The following is a 22,649-nucleotide window of genomic DNA, read 5'->3' on the forward strand; positions in this document are numbered from 1 at the left end:
GCCAAAGCCAGAGAAAACGGTAGCCCTCAAAGGAGAGGATATTTGATACCAGTCGGTGTGAGCAGCTTTATTCTGGGGGCAGCACCCGTGTCTGGCTGCACCAACAATGGGGAGGCGCGGGGCCTCTGGAATGCATGACAGTAGAAAAATCAGTCCTGGGAGCACGCGGGGAAGTCACTCCTCTTCATCCTCCTCAGCCAGGCCCAGGGCCTGGGTGCCTGGGGCGCGGGCAGGTGTTGCCCGCTGGATGGAGACGATGCCGCTGAGCAGGGCGTAGCCCACCATGGCCGCCAGCCCCGCCAGCACAGACAGGATCTGGTTTCGACGCCCGTATGGCTCCTCCTCAGTCTCTGGGCCTGCTGGTGCCTGGCGTGGTGGTGGCGCCTCAGCTGAGGGGCAAGGATACAGGGTGGATTGGCGATGCTTGCTCCTGGGGCCCTGCCCATCCTCCCCCGGACTGGATGCCCAGCTGGCCCTTACCTCCATCCCAGGGGAAGTAGAGGCTGAGGATGTGGGTGCAGTAGGCACAGAGGTTGTGGAGGCCCCGCAAGTGGGCCTGCAGTTTCCCGCTGGGCAGCTTTGCCTGCAGCAGCAGGGCCAAGTGGCTGAAGACAAAGGCGTCCAGGGAAGCAGGGCTGGAGCAGAGAGAAGGGTGGCATGGGGCAGGAGCGCTGGGCTGCAGGAGCGCCCGCCCTGGGAGGTGGGCTCTGGGCAGCAGAGGGTCGCCACAGGAGGACAGGACACGCCGTCCTGGACCTGGCGGGGAGGGTTCCCCAGGTGGCGCCAGCCTGGCTCTGAATGGGGCTCTATCCCAGGGTTGCATAAAGGGCACATTGAGTGTCCTGCAGCCTTGCAGGCCCCTCCTGCGCCTGGCTGCCCTCCCATCCCACCCTGCAGTACCACCGAGGAGGCTCTGACCGCACACACAGCCCCACTGTCACCAGAGCAGGAGCCCACCCCAGCCCTGGCCGCTACGTGGGAACCTGTATCTTCCTCCAAGCCCCTCATGACCCTCTTGGAGTCAGACTCACGCATCTCCAAAGAAGAACTTCTGGGAGCCCAGGCGCTGAGAGAGGAGGGTCAGGCATTCGCGAGCCTCCTGGTACAGCTGTAGACAGGACACAGGTAGGCCTGCAGCCGCGGGAGCGGGGCCGCCTCCCCCCCGGCCATCATCCTGGGGCCCATCTCACACGACGGCCGCTGTCCCTGAGCTACCTCCTTCTCCAGCTCTTCCTCGTTCTCAGGCCTGTGCCCCCCGCACAGCAGCTGCAGCCGCTCCATGTACTGCCGCTGCATGCGGCCGGGCAGGAAGAAGTTGAGGGGGAAGGGCATAGCCTCCGCGTACCACTTCCGTGTCACTTCCACATAGTTCTTGGCGTCTATCCAAAAAGTATGTATCTGCATTGGGTAGGCAGGAAGAGGCGGGTCTGAGGCAGCACACCTGCTTAGCTCGGGTGGGAGTCCGACCCCCATGCTGCTGTGAGCCTGGGCCCCGGCCCTGCTGGCCACGGACGCTCGGAGGGCTGGGCACACTCACCAGCACGGGTAGCAGCTTCTCCTCCAACAGAGACATGAAGGCCAAGGTGTCTGCCCCCTGTCGGGCTGACAGATCATAATCGGCATTGTACTTCTGTGGAGGAAATAGACATTCAGGGGGGCACTCCCCCAGGGACGGGAGATGGTGCCCACCTCCCCGCCCCGCCAGGCCCTGAGTGTAGCAGAGGTACAGCAAGGAGCTCTGCCCACCGAGGCCCCCTCGCCTGGGCCCAGCCAGTAGCCTGTTGCTGTTGGCACAAAGCCTGGACCTTGGAGCCCGCTGGCCGTCAAGGTCCTGTGCCCACTGGGGGGAGGAAGGAAGGCCCGGCCGCAAACTAGGAGCAGCTCCCAGAGTTTCCACGGAAAGCTGGCAGCACGCCTGCGGACGGCAACTTTCTAACAGTAACTTCCCCGATCCAGACACCACAGAGTTAGCAGATCAGAGCTCAGATGCAGGTTGGGCCTCGGTCCACGCCTCAGGAACCAGGAGACGCCATCCGCACACACCCTGGACCTAGCAAACCCACGCCCAGGACCCCCTGGCTTGTTCCTTCAGTGCCCCGCTCTTGGCCACTTCTTCCACTTCATTCCATGGCCCAGGCGCTGCCACCGCACACACATTCCACTCGCACCCCCAGGTCTCGGGCTGCCCTACCTTCCCTGGCTCCAGGCTCTGATCCTCAGCACCCCCTTCCCATATCCTCAGTAACCTTTTTCCCCAAATAGCCTCTTGAGCATGATCCTTAAATTCCTCCCCCATGAAACAGAATGGGGATAATTCTCTCCAGTAACAGGACTGTTAGGAACTAATTCAGAAGAAAATACTTTGCACACTGGAAAAGTTCTGTTCATACGTAAGGGTTCAGGGCAGTGGTGCCGGCCCTGCCAGGAGCTGTAGCTCTGACCAGGATCCCATTTCTCCAGGCCTCTCTCTTACCACCCCAGTGCCTTCACCTTTGGGACAGACGTGAGGAAGGGGGTCTGAGCCATTTCTGACACGGCATTCCCTCCTGGAGCCAGACTGTGAATGCTAGGAGAACCCTCGGGAAGTGCGCCAGCTAAGTGGCCCAGTTTTACAATTTAGGAGCCGACTCTGAGCAGTTAAATGACTTGTCCAAGATTATCTAGTCAATGACAGGGTGCTGAGCACAGCTTAGGCCTCCCCACTCTTGTTGCAACACACTTGGAACTCCGCCAACCCGTCTCCAAGCTTTGTGCATCCCGAGCCCTATGACCAGCCCAACCTGGTCCCCGAAACAGGGAAGTGGCCCTGAGAAGTTCCTCTCCAGTCTCACCTTTAAGGGCCTCATCAGAGTCGACTGCTGTCCTCTCCTTTCTACTCCGCGTGTCATCTGCCTAAGCCTGGCAGGCAGAAGGCTCAGCGCCCCGGATGCCCACCATAGAGCTTTACCTCACCACAGTGACACTGTGTGTGTCTTCCTCATCAGAACGTGTGCTCCTGCACGCTCTGGGTCACTTCCATCCACCTTGGCAACATCTGGTGCCCAATAAATAACGTGTTGCATTGAACCAAATGAAGTGCTTTCACTAGCAGTCCCTCTATCCAAGCTACCTACCTCTTTTCGAAGGTGGGTGATGATCTTGTGTGATACGGAAATGACCTCTCCATGACTGGTTCGAAGGGCAGGCAGGGTTCCTGACATGGAGAAAGAAGTATGCTCACCAGAACTTTACCTTCCTCTCAGACATATTAGTACCACATTCCTGCACCTCCCCTTGTAACACTCTCTTCCTCACCCCCCAGGGATGCTGGGTACCTGAAGGGCTCCGCCAGGGGTTGGTGATCTTGTGTACCTTGAGTGGAGCACCAGTAAATCTGGCATAGGTCTGCAGGGAAGGAAGCAGAAAGCAGAGAGATCAGGGCTATCGCCCCGGTGGGGGAATCAAGAAGGGATATAACATGTACTGACTATCTCCTAGGCCATGCTACCTTAGTACCAAAAAACAATCCGATATTACCATTCCTGTTTCACAAAATGGTCAACAAACGACTCAGAGAGAGATGGATCCTTCCATGACTACCGGTCAGCCAGGAAAACTCTTCCGTCCGTCTCCCCTCCTCCCCTCCGAGGCACCCCTGTCCTCGGAAGCACTGACAGTGCCCTTCTTTGGAGGTCTCTACGTGTTCCTACTTCCACCTAAACATTTTATCACATTTATTTGCTTTCACATCCAGCTTTCGGATAACTCAAGGGGAGGGGCCGAGTCTCAGTCATCTTTGCAAAGCAATGTCTATTGTTTGTTTAAAACCTTTTAGATACTTTGTAAGTCAAGTAGACAATGAATGACAAGAACTAAGTCTGATTCCAAAGTTCCTTCTACAGAGGGCCTGGCTGTGGGCTGTCCTGTCCGACAAACAATAGGCTCAGTAAATCCTGTTCAATGAGAAGGAAGGGGGTGCTGAAAACACTGGAATGCAAAGCCGAAGGAGATTCCTGAGATTGTCCAGTTGGGTAAACATCCGGGCGCAGGAACAGCGCCCAGGGAGAAGCGACATGGCCCCAAGGTCACACAGCCACTATATGGAAGAGCAAGGACCAGCACCCATCCCTTGAAACCCGACCAGGTCTCTTTCCAGCGCTGCACGAAGCTAAGGAAACTAAGGCATTGAGCACTTAGCACAGAGCGGCGGCCAGTACGGCCAGGCTCACTGCCTCAGTTTCCCCGACTGCGCCCGTGCTGAGGCGGCCCGGCACAGTTCGGATGCTTGGCTAGTTCGGGTCCCCTCCCCAGTCCTCCAGAGCGCCCCAGAGGGCGCCGGCGCCACCCCTCACCAGTACGGCCAGGCTGTCCAGGTCCACTGAAGGCAGCCCCCAGCCCCCTGACCAGCAGAACAGCTCCATGGGCGCCGCCATCTTGCCCGCCCTCTGTCCCGGAAGCACCTCCCTGTACGCGTCTGCCCTCCCCTGCGCCGGCCCGCCCCCCGCCGCCCCTCTGGCGGCTCCGGGCTGGGGGCCTGGGGAGGCCCCGGGGGAGGCACGGCTTTTCTGGGCTGGGGACGCGGCCGGCCGGCGCGGGGCGGGGCCGCGAGCTTCGGGGCTGGGCGGCCGCCGGCCCATCCAGAGGCGGCCGCCGCCGAGGGGCAGGGCTGCTGGCCAGGCGCGCCTCGGAGAGTCGCGACGCCTCGGCCGAGCGGAGCCCCGAAGCCCCGGAGGCGCGGCGGGCCTTGGAGAGGGGTCTCTGGCGCGTCTGGGCTGGCCCTGGGGGCTCTTGCCAAAGTGCACGTGGCCAGGACTGCTCCGGGGCCCCTCAGGGCTCGGCCCCGAGCGGGGACTGCGGGGGGGTCCTCCGAGCCGCATGTTTTCCAGAGCGCGTTATGTTTGGAGCGGGCCCCGCGCCGCCTGTCGCCATGGAAACAAAACAGGGGCGGTGGCGGCGGCCGGAGCCGAGGCCGGGCTGGGGCCTGCGTGGGGGAGGGGAGGTGGGGCTCGCGGGCCGTTGCCTTGGCAACGGGAACTCAGGCGCCCCTCCGCTTCATCCGGGTCACGGCCTGTTCGCCCTTGGGCGTCTGGCGTGTCCCCCTGGTTTTCTACTCCTGTCCCTGGTGTCCGTTTCCTCTTTTCCTGATTTCTTCCCTTCGACCTCACCGACCTGGCCGCAGTTTCAGACTCTTCGGACGCTTCCAGACTCCCAAGTTTTCCTAGGAATGAGGGAAAATGGAGGAAGCTGCACATGCCGGGGGACCCCCACCCTAACAAAGAGCAGTCGCTCCCGCTCCGCCGAGGGGCCAGCTTCATGCCGTGTGGGCATCCTCCGGGCACTACAGTGAGCTAGTTGCAGCCCCTCCCTTGGCATCCTTGCCTGCCAACTGTGGAATAATGCCCGCCGTCTGCCACTGCCCATGCCAGGGGTTCCTGCCTTCCCTGCCTGTGTGTTGCAGAAAACAGTAGCCTTTGGTCGTGCTGTGTTGAGGCCCCAACAACGGGATGACCGGGGAGAGGAAGGCACCTGGGGAGAGGACCATTAGGGAGGGGCCGGGAGAGGCAAGGAGGCCTCCAAGACTTTCCCAGTACCCTGGGCTCCCGGCGCTGGTGATGCCTCCAGGGTGATTGGCAGCTCTTTGTTTCAGCCCCCCCTCACCCGCCTTCTGGCCCCCCCTTCGACTCCCCCCTCCGTCCCTCCGCCCCCCGCTCCGGCTCTCCGCCTAGCCTTTTCCCCTCCCAGCCGCCTGTCTGCCAGGGGTAGTGAGCCGGCCGAGCGGCATGGAGACGCAGGAACTTCGGGGGGCCTTGGCTCTTCTCCTGCTTTGCTCTTTCGCATCTGCCAGTCAGGACCTGCAGGGTAAGCCTGTCCACATCTTAGACCCCTCTCGGCCTCCTCCCCTGTGTACCTATTTACAGCTCAGGTAGCAGGGAACATGTGAGCAAGGGGAGATGGGGCCAGTCCTGAAATTGAGCTGGAGCAGGGTTCCTCTGCCTGGAGTTCCTGACAAGATAGCCTGGTGGAGGGAGTGGGCACAGGGACTGGTGGGTGAGTGGGAACTAGCCAGGGTCAGGCCTGAGGCCAGGGCTGGAGACTCGAGCTGGATGCTAGGGCTTCCTGGCTGGAGTGGTGTAGGCACCCCAAGGTCTGAGACAGCAGTAGGTCCCCGGGCTTTACCCCCCACCCCGGGGCTGCTGGCTGCTGCAGTTCGGGGCGGGGGTGGGGACAGAGTGGTCTGGGCGCTCCCGGAGGTCTGGTGGGATGGGATGGGATGGGCCTGGGTGTGGGAGAGGTAACTGGAGCAGATGACACAGGCACAGATTCTTTCCTGGCTGGAGGGGAAACCACAGATTGGCCAGGACACAGGAGGCCGAGGAGCTGGGTCCCACATTCCCATAAGCGAGAGCCCAGACGGTGGGGGGGGGGGGGGTGTCGGAGACCTCAGCGGGCAGCTGTTCTTATCCAGAGCTAGTGTGCTGAGCCCCCAGTGGGGGAGGATGGGCACTAGGGTGTAGGAGCCAAACCCAGCGGTGGAAAGAGACGTTGCCTCCCACTTCTACCCGCGGGCACCAGGTGCCACTCCTGCCTGGGATCAGCACAGCATCTCCCTTGCGCCACCTGGTGGGGGCATCTTGAGTTTGTGGGGGTGCTGTTTCTGTGTGTCCAAGTGAGCCTCAGACCTGCAGGTTCCGAGTGGTATAGCAGAGGCAGTAATGAGGTAAATCCAGGGACACATATGTGTCCTCCGGAGGTGGAGACTACCACTGCCTGGGGGTGGGGGTGATTAGGAATGCCCCGCCCCTAAGGGTGCATCGGGACAGCAGGCCTTAGCTTTCAACCCCTTTCTCTGACTTTGATAACCTCTGCCTGGCCAGTGATCGACCTGCTGACTGTGGGCGAGTCCCGGCAGATGGTGGCTGTGGCAGAGAAGATCCGGACAGCCCTACTCACTGCTGGGGACATCTACCTCTTGTCCACCTTCCGCCTGCCCCCCAAGCAGGGTGGCGTCCTCTTTGGCCTCTACTCTCGCCAAGACAACACACGATGGCTGGAGGCCTCTGTCGTGGGCAAGATTAACAAAGGTGACTGGTGGGCAACTCCTGTCCCGCAGCGGTGCCCCCTTGAGCACGTCCCCTCAGCCCCCCTCCTAGGTGCCTCTTGTTTTCCTTGGCTCCCGCTAGGGACCATGACCCCATCTGGCTGTGCCCAAGCACCACGGGGCATCTCAGGAGGCCTGGTGCCCCCCCCCCCAAGATAGGGTGAGGTTGCCATCTGCAGGGATGAGAGGTTGTCCCTGGGGGATGCCTGGAGGGAGGGTGAAGCTCGTCCCTGGGACAGTGTGGTGGGCACAGAACCCACTGCCACCTAGGAGAGGATGGAGTGCTCTGGTGCCACTGAAGCCTGCCAAAGCCCTAGTCTGTAAAGCAGCCGGAGAACCACTGGTTGTACCTATTGTGTGAGGTGCTGAGGGGCCCAAAGCTCAATCGGGGGCAGCGACCCTTAGGGACGTGGTATCCAGAAGAGTGGATCCAAGGCTCACTGGGAGACGGGGTGGGGGGCAGGGCCCATACTGACCTCCCCTCCTGGGCAGTGCTGGTGCGGTACCAGCGTGAGGATGGCAAGGTCCACGCAGTGAACCTACAGCAAGCAGGCCTGGCCGACGGGCGCACGCACACAGCTCTCCTGCGTCTCCGAGGTCCGTCCCGACCCAGTCCTGGCCTGCAGCTCTATGTGGACTGCAGACTGGGAGACCAACACGCTGGTCTTCCAGCACTGGCTCCCATCCCCCCCGCGGAGGTCAGTGGGCTGGAGATTAGGACTGGACAGAAGGCTTATCTAAGGATGCAGGTGAGTAGGAAGCCCCCGGAGCGTCTGGGGAGGCAGAGTTGGCACCAGCAGGGGAGAGCCCCACCTTTGCCGCTCTCCCCCTCCCCCTAGGGCTTCGTGGAGTCTATGAAACTTATCCTGGGCGGTTCCATGGCCCGGGTAGGTGCCCTGAGCGAATGTCCATTCCAAGGGGACGAGTCCATCCACAGTGCAGGTAACGTGAGTCTTCTGTTAGCTGACACGGTGGTCTTTGGTGACTCCTAGCCTCTGGCCTCCCCTCCCCCTGCAACACCCAGTGCTTCGGTCTGCCTGTTCCTGACGGCTTCCTGCCCGGTCACCCTGGACCCTGTGCCTCTGCCTCTGTGATCTCCAGCGTAGCTATCCCAGCAGATGTGGGTCAGGAAGAATCTCCCCATTCAGGTTATCCTGCCCGCCAGGGTGGCTAGAGAATGGGAACAGTCCACAGAGGAATGAAACTGAGGACCTCGGGGGAGGGGGCAAGGAGATCATGGCTTGGTCTCGGGTCTTTTCTCTCCCCTTGGTTTTCTCTCTGAGGATGCTCGGAGCTCCCTGTCCACAGAAGATACTTCTACATACTTCAAGGAACAGAGACCTTTGAAGGGAAGCCTTGGCTTTGTTTTTGGTGGCCTTTCATTTGGGCCTTCTGCCACTGCCAGGGAACTGGGACTAAGTTTTGATCTCCTGTGGGGCGACCCCCTTAGAGGGTCCCTCACCTCGTGCTGCTTGTCCATCACCTGTGCCCCCCCAACAAAACCCCATTCATTGAGGCTCCAGCCCCCCATCCCAACCTCCTCCTCACCAGCCCACCCTGTTTTCTTGTCCTCTCTAGTGGCCAACGCCCTGCACTCCATTCTAGGTAAGTTGGCCTCAAGGTGGAAGGGGTGAGGGGGCGGAGCAGGCCCCAGGTGTCAGCAGCGGCCTGAAACCAGGTCCTCTTCAGTTAGTGCCAGCCTAATGCCCAGGGAGGGGCCGGTGCTGACCCCCTGGTTCTGAGCCTCTCCCCGACCCTGGGCCCTGACAGGGGAGCAAACCAAAGCGCTGGTCACCCAGCTCACCCTCTTCAACCAGATCCTGGTGGAGCTGCGGGATGACATCCGAGACCAGGTGTGCATGGGCCAGGGGAGGGCGGGGCTGATTCCGGGGGCGGGGTGTGTGTGTGGTGGGTACCAGCTGACTCCTCCCTGCCCTCTGCCTGCCAGGTGAAGGAGATGTCCCTGATCCGAAACACCATCATGGAGTGTCAGGTGTGCGGTGAGTGGGAGAGCAGGGCGGGCTCCAGACGGCACCACCGTGCTCCCCACCCTGTGGCTTCAGCCTCTGCTTCTGGTGATTCAAACGGTGACTCCTGGGTGGCTCTGACTGTGCCCACCCCCCAGGCTTCCACGAACAGCGTTCCCACTGCAGCCCCAACCCGTGCTTCCGAGGCGTGGACTGCATGGAAGTGTATGAGTACCCTGGCTACCGCTGTGGGCCCTGCCCCCCGGGCCTGCAGGGCAACGGCACCCACTGCACCGACATCAATGAGGTGGGGGCAGCAGAAGCCACTGTGTGCAGAAGAGAAGGCTGGGGGGAGGCCCACAAGGGCGGGGGCAGTGTTGGGAAGCAGGAGTCCAGGGTCAGGGACAGGGCAGAGTCCAGCAAAGAAGTGTGGCTCCAGATGCCGGCGCCGCGGCTCACTAGGCTAATCCTCTGCCTTGCGGCACCAGCACACCGGGTCTAGTCCTGGTCGGGGCGCCGGATTCTGTCCCGGTTGCCCCTCTTCCAGGCCAGCTCTCTGCTGTGGCCAGGGAGTGCAGTGGATGGCCCAAGTGCTTGGGCCCTGCACCCCATGGGAGACCAGGATAAGTACCTGGCTCCTGCCATCAGATCAGCGCGGTGTGCCAGCCATGGCGGCCATTGAAGGGTGAACCAACGGCAAAAGGAAGACCTTTCTCTCTGTCTCTCTCACTGTCCACTCTGCCTGTCAAAAAAAAAAAAAAAAAAAAGTGTGGCTCCAGATGTCCAGGCAGGCTGGAGGGAGCTGGGGAAGTGAGTCGCTAGCCTGGAGTGTGCTGGGTCGGGGTGGCCATAGGATCCCAGGAAGAGGCCTGACTTCCGCCTTCTCTTCTGGTCCCCAGTGTGCTCACGCTGACCCCTGCTTCCCGGGTTCCCGCTGTGTCAACACCATGCCCGGCTTCCACTGTGAGGCCTGTCCTCGAGGGTACAAGGGCACACGGGTGTCCGGTGTGGGCATCGACTACGCCCGGGCCAGCAAGCAGGTCAGGTTGGGCAGTGCATCGGGCCTAGGGGTCCTGGCTTCTCGTAGCAGCCAGGTGCTTCTGGGTTGGGCATGGGAGCCTTGAGGTAACTGGGATGTGGCTGGCGGTGCATCAGCTTGGGTTGGGGCTTACGATCAACGTTCCTGGCCTGAGACCCCAGCAGTGACCTCTCCTGCATGCACGGGGCCCCAGCTCGGGTCTGGTTCTACCCCAAGTCTGCCCCTCCAGGTCTGCAACGACATTGATGAATGCAATGATGGCAACAATGGCGGCTGTGACCCCAACTCCATCTGTACCAACACTGTGGTGAGCCGGGCGCCCTTCCTCCTTCCCCAGCACTTTAGATGAGCTGTTTACCTGACCTGCTTTGGAACTCTGGCTTCTGCTTCTTACCAGCTGTGACCTCTAGGAAGTTCTTTAACTTTTTTTGAGCCTCACTTCCTTGTTTGGAAAGTGTGGTTGTCATGAGACACTGATAACCCTGGCATGGCTGGGAGTGCCCATCCTCCACCCCACAGGTGCCCTGCAGGTGCAGCAGGCCTGGCCCTGATGCCTGGTGGGCTCACCTTGCTTCCCAATTCTTAGGGCTCCTTCAAGTGTGGTCCCTGCCGCCTGGGTTTCCTGGGCAACCAGAGCCATGGCTGCCTGCCCGCGCGGACGTGCCACAGCCCAGCCCACAGCCCCTGTCACGTCCATGCTCACTGTCTCTTTGAACGCAATGGTGCAGTGTCCTGCCAGGTGAGCGAGGCCAGCAGCTCGGTAGGAAAAGGGAGAATCTTGGGAGAGCAGTAGGGATGGGGTGGGGGGATTTATGGGAACAAAGGTGCACCTGGGCCCAGGAAGTGGCGGGTGGGGAAGGTAGAGCCTGGGGCAGGGGATGCAGTGGGGCCCGGGGTGCTGGCTCAAGCTGCCAACCCATGCCTTTTTGTGTTGGCCCAGTGCAATGTGGGCTGGGCAGGGAACGGGAACGTGTGCGGCCCCGACACAGACATAGACGGCTATCCGGACCAGGCCCTGCCCTGCATGGACAACAACAAACACTGCAAGCAGGTGCAGGAGCAGTGGGTGAGTGTGGTGGGGAGCCCCAGGCTGGGCCAGGCTGGTACTCATCCACCTACCCCCCACCAACTTCAGGACAACTGCCTCTTGACACCCAACTCCGGGCAGGAAGATGCTGACAACGACGGTGTGGGGGACCAGTGCGATGAAGACGCTGACGGGGACGGGATCAAGAATGTCGAGGTGGCTCCCCGACTGCACTGCCCTTCCCTCGCTAGTTCCTCTGCTCTCTTGGTGTTTATCCCCTCACCCCATGGTCCTGCCTCTCCTCGGCCCCTGGCAGCTCTACAGGGAGCCATAACCTGGTGCCCAGGACAAGGCGGACTACATGGAGGTTTGAGGGAGGAGTGGGACTGTGCCAAACAGGTGGACCATCACAGGGGCGGTGATCTTAGACAAGGACCCGGGGACATGGCTGGCGTGAGATGGCCAGTGATTCAGGGGAGACCTGACCCTCACTGCTTTGCCCAGGACAACTGCCGGCTGTTCCCCAACAAGGACCAGCAGAACTCGGACACAGATTCATTTGGTGATGCCTGTGACAACTGTCCCAACGTTCCCAACAATGACCAGAAGGACACAGATGGCAACGGAGAAGGAGACGCCTGTGACAACGACGTGGATGGGGACGGTGCAGGCCTGGGGCTGAGGGGGTGGCTGGGAGACGTGGGAGAATCTGCACATGGGGCAGGAAGTGAGGCAGGGAGGTGGGAGGTTTGTCTGTGGGGGCTGGCCCAGGGGCCGGGGTGGGGGAGGGGGTACCTGCAGCAGGTGTGAGTGCAAATGTGAGGCAGGGTGTGGGTCTACAGGGTGAGACCAGGCACAGTTGTCCCCTGGACCAGGGGGGAGCGAAACATGGGGCCTTCAGGGGTCCAGAAGAAGGCGCAGCACATTCTAATGATGACTGCGTGCCACCCCCATCTCTTCAAGGCATCCCCAACGGACTGGACAATTGCCCTAAAGTACCCAACCCACTACAGACAGACAGGGATGAGGATGGGGTGGGAGACGCTTGTGACAGCTGCCCCGAGATGAGCAACCCCACCCAGGTACAGGGCGCGACCAGGGCAGGCGGGGGTGGGGAAGTGTGCGGGTGAAGTCCCAGCCCTGTGGGTGGGAAGTGGGCCACCCCCTGCAGAGCTACCAAGGGGAGTTGGTGAAAACAGGCCCCCCTCTCTCAGACAGATGCAGACAGCGACCTGGTGGGCGATGTGTGTGACACCAATGAAGACAGGTGGGGTCCGGGCCGAGAGGGAAGGGCGTCTTCAACCCTCCTCAGGATTTAGCCTTCATTCTCCACCCCCCGTCGGGCAGGAAGTCACTCGCACCTTCTGTCCTGACTGCGCGGGGTCGGGTGGAAAGAGGGGAGACGCCACAGACCCCTAAGCAAAGGCACAGGTTGTAGGGGGCGGGGGCTGCCTTTGGAGGCTTTACCTGATGCCCCTTGTCCCGAGCAGCGACGGCGACGGGCATCAGGACACCAAGGACAACTGCCCACGGCTGCCAAATAGCTCCCAGCTCGACTCGGACAACGACGGACTCGGAGACGAGTGTGACGGGGACGACGACAATGACGGCATCCCAGATTACGTGCCTCCGGGTCCCGATAACTGTCGGCTGGTGCCCAATCCCAATCAGAAGGACTCAGATGGTGAGGCTGGGTACCGGGGTGGGGGGCGCTGGCCCGCTAGGGCTCTGCTCAGGGGAGGCTGCTGGCCCTTCAGGGTGGGGGACCAGGAGCAGGAGGCGGGAGGGCCTGCTGTGGCAGGGCCAGGGCCTTCCTGAGCGCCCGGCCTCACTCCACCCAGGCAACGGCGTCGGCGACGTGTGTGAGGACGACTTTGACAACGATGCGGTGGTCGACCCCCTCGACGTGTGTCCCGAGAGTGCAGAGGTGACCCTCACAGATTTCCGTGCCTACCAGACCGTCGTCCTGGATCCTGAGGGTGACGCTCAGATTGACCCAAACTGGGTCGTGCTTAACCAGGTACGCAGGGCGGTGGGCTGGCTGGGTGCTGTTAGCCCGGACCACAGAGTGGGGCCTGGGCGGGGGTCACTGCACCTGGCTCAGGGCCTTTTTCTTTACTGAACACCCCCAGGGCATGGAAATCGTTCAGACCATGAACAGTGACCCCGGCCTGGCGGTTGGTATGTACGGGACATCCAGTCTGTGATATCAGCAACCCTCCAGGAGCACAGGGCGTGAGAGGGGAAGGCAGTAGGGCCTTCCCCACCCCCACCCCGCTGCCTCCAACCTCTCCCCCCACCCCTCCTCAGGCTACACGGCCTTCAATGGCGTGGACTTTGAAGGCACCTTCCATGTGAACACAGTGACTGACGACGACTACGCAGGCTTTCTCTTCAGTTATCAGGACAGCGGCCGTTTCTATGTGGTCATGTGGAAGCAGACGGAGCAGACCTACTGGCAGGCCACGCCCTTCCGGGCCGTGGCTCAGCCAGGGCTGCAGCTCAAGGTCACCTAGCTGCCTAGATTGCCCACCCTGGGCCCCTCCCAGCCCCCCCCCCCAGCTCTCCCCCTTAACCCTACAGCCGGCGTGACCCTGAGCCCTCCTACCCAGACACCTGGCTTGGAGGGCAGCTCTCAGGGCCTTCTCCCCGGCCTCCTGCACATCCAGATCTCTTGCCACACCCCCCACCCCCACTCATCCTGGTGGCTGACTCACTGCCTTTGCCAATGACCCCCAGGCAGTGACTTCAGTGTCGGGCCCAGGAGAGCACCTCCGGAATGCCCTGTGGCACACAGGCCACACCCCTGACCAGGTCCGGCTGCTGTGGGCTGACCCACGAAACGTGGGCTGGCGCGACAAGACTTCCTATCGATGGCAGCTGCTGCACCGGCCTCAAGTCGGCTACATCCGGTGAGGAGAGGGGCATCACCCCTCTGCCTGGGGCCGGGGCGGGCAGGGGCTGTGGCCCTTTCTCTTTATCTCCCTTCTCCCCACAGTCGCAGGACCCAGAGGCTGCTGTGTGCTGCAGTCTCTGTTCCCCTCTGTGAAGGGAAGGTGCCAGGCTAGATGCATTTTACAGATCCCCGGGAGCCTCATCCCCAGGCTCATCTTGTGGCGGTGGCACGTCACTTGGGGCCCCTGACCTGGGAGAGCCCAGAGCCCGCCTCATGCAAGTGCCTAACCAAGACAGGCCCAGCATTTACAGAGCAGCAAACCTAAGAGGCCAAGACTTCACAAGGCCTCTTAGTTCAGTACTTTGTCTACAACTCTGTGTTTCCCTCCAAGGGTCCCAGGTTGGTGGGCTTAACTGGGAGGGGAAGGGATGTGGTTCTTCTTAGAGACTCGGCTCTCTACCCACTAGAGCCCAGAGTCCAGGGACCTGGGTTGGTTCCCCTTTAAGGTGCCTGGGGCTGTGGGGCGCCAGGGCAGGGATAAAGGGGGGTGGACTAGAGCCTGGGAAGCGGGTGACTTCACCCCCCAGCCCATTGTGCTCATCGTCATGGCAACCCAATCCTCGCTAGGAATGCGGCTGGTGCTTTGAGATGCAAAAGGGGCCTGACAAAGAGCTAGGGGCCCCAGGCCTGAGAAAAGTACCCCTTCCCTCCCTCTGCTCCCTCCCTCCCTCTCTCAGGCCTGGTGAGCTGGGGGGGGGGGGGCTGGGGACGAGCAGGACCCCTGGGCCTGGTGACCCCCCCCGGGGGGCACCAATACTCTAGCGCCAATGCACACCCCTATCTTGGACAGGGTGAAGCTCTATGAGGGTCCCCAGCTAGTGGCGGATTCTGGGGTGATCATTGACACCTCCATGCGAGGGGGGCGTCTTGGTGTATTCTGCTTCTCCCAAGAAAACATCATTTGGTCCAACCTGCAGTACCGATGCAACGGTGAGGCTCTAGACCGACGTCAGCCTGACCCCCGTGCCCTCCCTGGAGAACACGGCCTCTGAACTCCCCTGTTTCCCCTTCCTCAGACACAGTGCCCGAGGACTTTGAGCCATTCCGGAGGCAGCTGCTCCAGGGAAGGGAGTGAGGAGGTGTCACCGGATTCAGAATCCTGGTTTTAGACCCTTTGGCTTTGGGGTCCATCCTGGAGACCCTGGGGTCTAGGCTGCAGCCCCTCGGGGCACCCACAAACCCTCCTCTGGCCCTCCACGGAATTCAGCCACAGAGGGCTTAGTGACCCCACTGGTCAGGGCATGGGGAATCATCACGGGGTATTACTCAGGCACTAACCCAGGAAAGACAACACCCCCATTGCCATAAAGTCCGGTTGTTTTCTAAGCCAGTGCCATTGCTTATTTTAGGGATTTTCCGGGGTTGGGTGGCGAACAGCAAGGAATCTGAGTGGGTAACAGAGAAAGGCTAGGAGAATGGAAAGTTTGGCTGAGTTTGGGGCAAGGGTGGAGAAGGCTCCAGACAGAGTTAAGCGCAGGACGGGGTGCTGGCTTGAGAGATCACCCAAGTTCTCCCAGCCCCACTTACTCACGGCGGCAGCGGCGACACTCCAGTCTTAGATCAGCCGGGATCGACAGCCAGAAGGGCGGGGGCTGCCCCGCTCGGGAGAGGGGGAGGCCGGGGGGCCGAGGGGGCCGGAGGCCGGGACGAGTGCAATATTGGCGGGGGAAAGAACAACACTGCACCGCGTCCCGTCCCTCCCGCCCGCCCGGGGCCCGGGGTCCCGCTTCCCACAGTCTGAAGCTGGCCAGGCCAGAGGCCCAGGGGTGCACTGGGAAGTTGGGTTCTCCCTGAAGGCCCGGAAGGGTGAAGGGGGCTGGTAAGGGGGAGGGGTGCGGGGAGCAAGGGAGACCGCGGTGCCCCGGAAGGCCGCTTTCCGACGCCGGGGCGTTGCGCGCGCTTGCTCTTTAAATACTCCGACCGCGCGGCGCGGAGCCGTCGCCATGGTGACGCGTCTCCCAGCAACCGGGCTGAATGGCTGTTGCCTGGTAACGTCAGGAGTTGAGGTTTGGGGCCGCCCACCTAGATACTCGCACTTTCTCTAGCAGCGGGTGGGGGGCTTCCCGGCCGGGGGCGCTGACGTATGGCCCCCCGCTCCGCCCTGCGCCGCGCCCGCCGCACAAAGGCGCGTCTCGGAGAGTGAGCGGCGCGGGGCGCGGGCGTCGGGTCCCTTGCCGCCTCCAGTCCAGGATCCCCCTCCAATCTGGCTTCGCACCCAAGTGTTTCCAAAGCCCTGTTTTCCAGTGTGTATTCGCTGGAGCCGAAGACTGTCTCCCTACTACAACCCGAACTGCTTCTGTTGGCCCGGACCACAGCCCGGTACCGCTACACCGGGCTCACGCCCTGAGCACCACGTGCCGCTGCAGCTCCAAAGACCTCCCTGCCCCCAAATACTTCTGCCCTTCAAAGTTCCTCCCGGTCCTGCCAATCCCGCACCTTCACAGAGAATTCTGCTGCTCACCACGTGCCACCGGCCCCAAATGATACCACCCACTTCCCCAGAAGATCCTTCGGGCCCCTGAATTCGGTTCCGCTGCCCCGCCTACTTTCTGCCTCCTAAATACGAAACTGCCCTTACCATACCTGACCCGCTCCCCTCCCACATTCCTTCGTCCCCTCCCACACATTTCGACGCCCCTTCCACATACCTGAGGACCCCACCCACCTAGCTCCATTTCCTCCTCAAACCGCCCCTATGCGCTTCCGCGTCCCTGTCTTGAAACCGCCAGGCGCCGCTGCGCGCAGTGCGCTCCTCCCTCTCTGCCCGGGCACTGACCCCTCTCGCCGGGGTCCCGCGCGCCCCACCCCCGCCGCGGCGTCTCTTTACCCCTCACCCAGGCCGCACCTCCCGACCCGCAGTGCTCCGGATCGGGGCGCCACTCGGCCGTGCAGGCCGCCCCGCGAGGCTACGGGTGACCGCCAGAGGGCAGGAGCTCCCTCCGGCGGGGCTGCCGCTCCAGGCGAAGGCTTGGAAAGGTCCTTAGGATTCGGTGGAGCCCAGGTTTCGTCGGTCTTTAAGTGGAAATTTCTCCCCCCAACACCGCACCCCCAGTATGCCATGGAGGGAACCCAGGCTACTGGAAAGTCTGGCCCGGGCGGGCAATGTGGTTTTCAGGCTAGAACTGCATGTGGAACGGGACAAGGAGGGGTTAGAAGGGTGGGGCTATTCCGGGAAGTGTTGGGGGGAGGGAGTCCAAAACTACCACTTGGTGCACTCATTATCAACCCGTCTGGTTTCTTCTCGGCCCCGCACCCGTGCGGCTCCCAAGGACCCAGAGAGCGTGGGGAAGTGGAGTGGGGGCCCTAAGGGTGGGCGTCCAGGCTTGGTTGTCCAGGACCTTGAAGCAGCCCACTTCTGTGTGCTCTCTCTTCACCTTGGCTGCAATCCTCCGGCTAAGACTAGAAGGCAGAGGGCCCCAAGTCCCAGACTGTCCCCCACCCCCCACCTAGAGCCAGGGAGTGGCTGATGGAAGGGGGAGGCCCCTTGGAAAACAAACAGGTCGTCAGAGGGCTGAGTGATTGGAGCCCACGTACTTACCCAGGAATGACTGGGGAGGAGGAAGAGGAAAAAGAAGGAGGTAGGGAAGGGAGGAGGGGGCGGGGCTTTATCACCTGTCACCTGCTCCGGCTGTGCCTAGGGCGGGAGGGGGGACCGGTATAAAGCGGCAGGCGCCGGTGCCGCTCCACCTCACACGCAGCGCCGGCCTGGGTGCGTCCTGCCCCCTCCCCACCCAGCTCACCACCGCCATGCCACCAGGCATGGACATCCGGTCCCCTTTCTTCTTGCTGCTACTGCTCCCAGGGATTACAGGTGAGGGGTGTGAGGTGGGGAGGGGGTCAGCCTGGTCTCGTGGTCTTGCGGGCCCTCTGTGGGTTTTATTCTCTGGCAGATGGCTCCACCAGAGCCAGAAATGGTAGACTGGGGCGGCTCCGTCTGTGTCTGGGAGGAGAGGGGCTAAAGATGGGCTGAGAAGAAGCACTCCCACCCCCACCCCCCACCCCCCATGCCGGAGGGTAGGGGCAGGTGAAGGTCCTGGGGGAGAGGGGTCCTAGGAATGGAGATTTAGGCTAGCGGGGGGTGGGGGTGGGGCGCAGTGCAGGCCGAAAGAGAGCAGGAGGGCTAAGGGCCGGGCCTGGGGCTGGGGCTGCTGTTCAGGCTCCAGTCCTCCTGCCAGAAGTTCCATTTTCCCCTCACCTAGATTTGCCCTCCCACCCAGTGGTTCTTAAGGCTTCTGTCCCCAGCTAGAGCGGAAAAGTAGACCTTGGCTCTCCAAAGCAGGCCAGGGCCCGGCTCCGCTGAGAGACGCATTGCAAGCATGACCGGCGGTTCACTCCCCACCCTCAGCCCTGGCTCAGGCTCTGCTGCCATTCCAGGCCAGATTGTCAGTTCCACCACGTCTCCAGCCACCAGCCCCGTCCACGAAGTCACCTCTGCCCCGGCCACCAGCCCCACGTCGGTCTCAGCCACCAGTCCCGTCCACGAAGTCACCTCTGCCCCAGCCACAAGCCCTGCATCAGACTTGGCCACCAGCCCTGTCCATGAAGTCACCTCTGCCCCTGCCACCAGCCCCACATCGGTCTCAACCACCTCCCCCGTCCACGAAGTCACCTCTGCCCCGGCCACCAGCCCGTCGGTCTCAGCCACCAGCCCTGTCCACGAAGTCACCTCTGCCCCGGCCACCAGCCCGTCAGTCTCAGCCACCAGCCCCGTCCACGAAGTTACCTCTGCCCCAGCCACCAGCTCCACGTCAGTCTCAGATACCAGCCCCGTCCACGAAGTCACCTCAGCTTCAGCCACCAGCCCCGTCCACGAAGTCACCTCGGCCCTGACCACCAGCCCCACGTCGGTCTCAGCCACCTCCCCCATCCACGAAGTCACCTCTGCCCCAGCCACCAGCCCGTCGGTCTCAGCCACCAGCCCTGTCCACGAAGTCACCTCTGCCCCCGCCACCAGCCCCACGTCGGTCTCAGCCACCAGCCCCGTCCACGAAGTCACCTCTGCCCCGGCCACCAGCCCATCGGTCTCAGCCGCCAGCCCCGTCCACGAAGTCACCTCTGCCCCGGCCACCAGCTCCACGTCAGTCTCAGATACCAGCCCCGTCCACGAAGTCACCTCAGCTTCAGCCACCAGCCCCGTCCACGAAGTCACCTCAGCCCTGACCACCAGCCCCACGTCGGTCTCAGCCACCTCCCCCATCCACGAAGTCACCTCTGCCCCAGCCACCAGCCCGTCGGTCTCAGCCACCAGCCCTGTCCACGAAGTCACCTCTGCCCCGGCCACCAGCCCGTCGGTCTCAGCCACCAGCCCCGTCCACGAAGTCACCTCTGCCCCGGCCACCAGCCCCACGTCGGTCTCAGCCACCTCCCCCGTCCACGAAGTCACCTCTGCCCCGGCCACCAGCCCCACGTCGGTCTCCGCCACCTCCCCCGTCCATGAAGTCACCTCAGCTTCAGCCACCAGCCCTGTCCACGAAGTTACCTCTGCCCCGGCCACCAGCCCCACGTCGGTCTCAGCCACCTCCCCCGTTCACGAAGTCACCTCGGCCCCGGCCACCAGCCCCACGTCGGTCTCAGATACCAGCCCCGTCCATGAAGTCACCTCGGCCCTGACCACCAGCCCCACGTCGGTCTCAGCCACCAGCCCCGTCCACGAAGTTACCTCTGCCCCGGCCACCAGCCCCACGTCGGTCTCAGCCACCAGCCCCGTCCATGAAGTCACCTCGGCCCCGGCCACCAGCCCCACGTCGGTCTCAGCCACCTCCCCCGTCCACGAAGTCACCTCTGCCCTGGCCACCACCATGCCAGTTGGCACTCTGAGCACACCATCTTCGGTTCCCAGCCACACTGGCACTCCCACCACCCTTCCCAGCCCCAGCCACAGCACGGGTTCTCCTGTCACCACTTCGACTCAGAGCACTGCTCCCCAGGTGTCTGCTGGTTTGTCTTTCTTCTTCCTGTCTTTTTACATCACCAACCTGCAGTTCAATTCTTCCCTGGAGGATCCAAGCAGCAAGTACTATCAAGAGCTGCAGAGGAATGTTTCGGCACTGGTGGGTGTCTGCCTGGCTTCTGCTGGCTCCCCTGAAGCAGTCTTTGGAGCTGGGGGGTGGTGCTTTGCAGCAAGCCTGACTCCCTGCCCTCTCACCCCAGATTTCACAGATCTATGGACAGAAGAACTTCCTGGGCCTCTCTGGTATCAGGTTCAGGTACAGTTCCGTGTGCAGACCCTGGGGGTGTGTGTGTGGGGGGGGGTTGTTGTCACGGCTGGGGACAGTGCTGAGCCAGAGCTGGGGCCTGCGGCTCAGTCATCTCTCTCCCCATGGCTAGGCCAGGATCCGTGGTGGTGGACTTGATTCTGGCCTTCCAGGAGGGCAGCACCAATGAAGTCACGGTGCAGTCACAGTTTATTCAGAATATACCGCAAGCAGCCAGGTATAACCTGAACATTTCAAGAGTCACAGGTAAGGCTGCTTCCCCAGCGGCACCCGGCGCTGTGCGGGGCCCCTGCCATTCTCCGTGGTGCTGGCAGAGGACATGGGGCTGTCTCCTTTGGGACACTGTCCTGACCACGGCTCTTTCCTTTCAGTGCGTGATGTTCTGTCTCCCTCCTCTGCCCAGTCTGGAGTTCCAGGCTGGGGGATCGCCCTGCTCGTGCTGGTCTGTGTCCTGCTTGCGCTGGCCATCATCTATTTCATAGCCCTGGTGAGTGCTTGGTCTCTGGCCTTGACCGGAGTCCGCTGGTGGAAGGACCCTCCTGGCCCAGGTAACCAACCTGCCTCCCCAGGCCGTGTGTCAGTGCCGTCGCAAGAACTGCGGGCAGCTGGATCTCTTCCCGACCCGGGATACCTACCACCCCATGAGTGAGTACCCTACCTACCACACCCACGGCCGCTACGTGCCCCCTGGCAGCACCAGACGGAGCCCATATGAGGAGGTGAGGATGGGAAGCTGAGGCTTTTGACTGGGCAGGGAATTTGGAAAAACCCAAAGAGCTTGGGAGAGGTGAGAGGCGGCAGGAGGTGTAGACCCTGGTGAGAGTGGTCTGAGGGACCCTGGGGAATGGGCCTGGGGAGGTGGTGACCAGCATTCCCAAACTCCCAAATGCCAGTTTCCCGCCCACGGTCACTGCTTGGCTGAACTGGCACCAGGGCGGTACTGGTTGGGATGCCCAGAGGTGAAATGGGTGGGGCTCTGCGCCCCAGGGAGCCCTTCTGCTGCAGTGGCCAGAGCCAGCACCCGTGCCTCTTTCACGACCCAACCGCCCAGAGCAGATTGCACAAGGCCGGGGGTCGTGGGTGCAGGGGCTCCTTGGGAGCTCAAGGAAGCAAGGACCCCTCCCTCTTCTCCTGGCCTTGCTCCACGGGACCTGGTAAATAATTACTGCAGCCTCCTGGGACTGCGGAGCCACTTAGTGTGGGGGAGGAGACAGGAGTTTCCTTTCCTTGTCCCCATTTTCCGCCTCCTGGGGACCTTCCTCTTCCAGTTTTGCCAGCGCCTGTGGACACACACACACATACACACACACACCCCTTGAGCTGAAGGAACGGAGTGGAGGGAGAAGGGGGGAGGGACAAGGGGGCTGATTAGAGCCCTGGGAGGGAGGGAGGGGGAGAGGAGGGAGGAGCAGCCCTGTTTACAGTCACCTGGCTGCCTGTGGGGCCGGCAGGTGCGCACTTCGAATTAACCCTTTGAGAACAGGCCAGGCCTCTGACCAGTGAGCCCAGGCTGGAGTGCCATCCAGGGGTCCTAGGAGCTGGCTTCTACCCTTCACCCTGGTCCCCTTTTTCCCCCCACCCAGGTATCTGCGGGCAACGGTGGTAGCGGCCTTTCTTACACGAATCCAGCAGTGGCAGCCACTTCTGCCAACTTGTAGGGACATGTCATTCACCAGGGCCAGCCGTGCCAGCCCCTCCCTCAGAATCCTCCCTTCCAGAGCCCCTGCACCGTTCTGCGCTGGGAGCCGCCGTCCAGATGGGCTGCCCACCGCTGGCCCTCCGGCCCCAGCAAGCCCCTCCATCATCTCCACCTGGCGACGCTTGTCCCGGCCCCTGGGGGACAGGCCTGGGTGGGGAGGGAGGGTGGCTCTCATAAGGACTGGCTTGGAAATCCTGGATGGGGATCGATCCGATCCGGACTGAATAAAACGCGCCTCCTGCTGCGCTGACCTGTGCCTCCTTCTGTGATCCTTGGCAGGCAGGGGGGCGGCGCTGGGGAGGAGGGGGGCCTGGAAGGAGTCTGTGAAGGGGCGGGGGAGGGAGACAAGGAGGCGCAGATGTTGCTTGAGAGGTGAAAGTGGAGGAAGAGGAGACACTGGGGCACAGGGTGGCGCAGGGAGTCACCTCTCGCCCATGCCTGGCGGCGCTGGAGGAAGAAGGAAACGAAACCGAGGCGGGCTCTGGTGGGACAGCAGACGGCTCCACCTAGGGCCCAGGTTTCCCTCCGGCTGCAGCCGCCTGCCTGCCTGCGCCCTCCTCTCCCCCTGGCACCGTGCCCCCAGGAGCTCTATTCTTAGCTTGCCCGGGTGTGAAGTAAACCCTTGGGCAGCGATAACCACGCAGAGTCAACACGGCTGCGATAAGCGG

General features: G+C 62.2%; 3 protein-coding genes across 6 annotated transcripts; 2 read left to right on the forward strand and 1 right to left on the reverse strand.

The window, feature by feature from the left end:
• Window positions 1-46: 46 nt before the first annotated feature.
• On the reverse strand, window positions 47-4,917 carry MTX1 (metaxin 1). The gene is made up of 8 exons (XM_008264354.5): window positions 4,332-4,917; window positions 3,315-3,384; window positions 3,114-3,193; window positions 1,538-1,630; window positions 1,216-1,398; window positions 1,032-1,108; window positions 481-635; window positions 47-389 (listed from the first exon to the last, which is right to left on the reverse strand). The coding sequence occupies exons 1-8, from the start codon at window positions 4,854-4,856 to the stop codon at window positions 175-177; spliced, it is 1,398 nt and encodes a 465-aa protein (XP_008262576.2). The 5' UTR covers window positions 4,857-4,917; the 3' UTR covers window positions 47-174.
• A 617-nt stretch (window positions 4,918-5,534) lies between these two features.
• Window positions 5,535-15,393, forward strand: THBS3 (thrombospondin 3). 4 transcript variants are annotated; one of them, XM_070077594.2, is made up of 23 exons: window positions 5,535-5,838; window positions 6,855-7,061; window positions 7,571-7,827; window positions 7,918-8,020; window positions 8,657-8,683; window positions 8,849-8,931; window positions 9,027-9,078; window positions 9,204-9,352; window positions 9,945-10,085; window positions 10,314-10,391; window positions 10,671-10,823; window positions 11,025-11,135; window positions 11,220-11,327; window positions 11,616-11,775; window positions 12,075-12,193; window positions 12,326-12,378; window positions 12,602-12,795; window positions 12,953-13,131; window positions 13,244-13,292; window positions 13,422-13,618; window positions 13,851-14,023; window positions 14,858-14,997; window positions 15,084-15,393. In XM_070077594.2, exons 1-23 carry the CDS (start codon window positions 5,760-5,762, stop codon window positions 15,140-15,142), a joined length of 2,871 nt encoding a protein of 956 aa, XP_069933695.1. In that variant the 5' UTR covers window positions 5,535-5,759; the 3' UTR covers window positions 15,143-15,393. The 4 variants fall into 4 exon arrangements, 2 of the variants coding, with proteins under 2 accessions (XP_069933695.1, XP_089155996.1); XR_016210588.1 differs by having other exon boundaries at window positions 5,645-5,838; window positions 12,330-12,378; XM_089299870.1 differs by having other exon boundaries at window positions 5,728-5,838; window positions 9,027-9,071.
• A 2,293-nt stretch (window positions 15,394-17,686) lies between these two features.
• On the forward strand, window positions 17,687-22,231 carry MUC1 (mucin 1, cell surface associated). The gene is made up of 7 exons (XM_051858582.3): window positions 17,687-17,878; window positions 18,442-20,117; window positions 20,218-20,273; window positions 20,395-20,528; window positions 20,654-20,769; window positions 20,852-21,001; window positions 21,866-22,231. Exons 1-7 carry the CDS (start codon window positions 17,815-17,817, stop codon window positions 21,938-21,940), a joined length of 2,271 nt encoding a protein of 756 aa, XP_051714542.2. The 5' UTR covers window positions 17,687-17,814; the 3' UTR covers window positions 21,941-22,231.
• Window positions 22,232-22,649: the final 418 nt, after the last annotated feature.

The sequence above is a fragment of the Oryctolagus cuniculus genome, chromosome 7, assembly GCF_051225735.1.
Source record: "Oryctolagus cuniculus isolate XC-2025 breed Fujian yellow rabbit chromosome 7, ASM5122573v1, whole genome shotgun sequence".
Taxonomy (NCBI): domain Eukaryota; kingdom Metazoa; phylum Chordata; class Mammalia; order Lagomorpha; family Leporidae; genus Oryctolagus; species Oryctolagus cuniculus.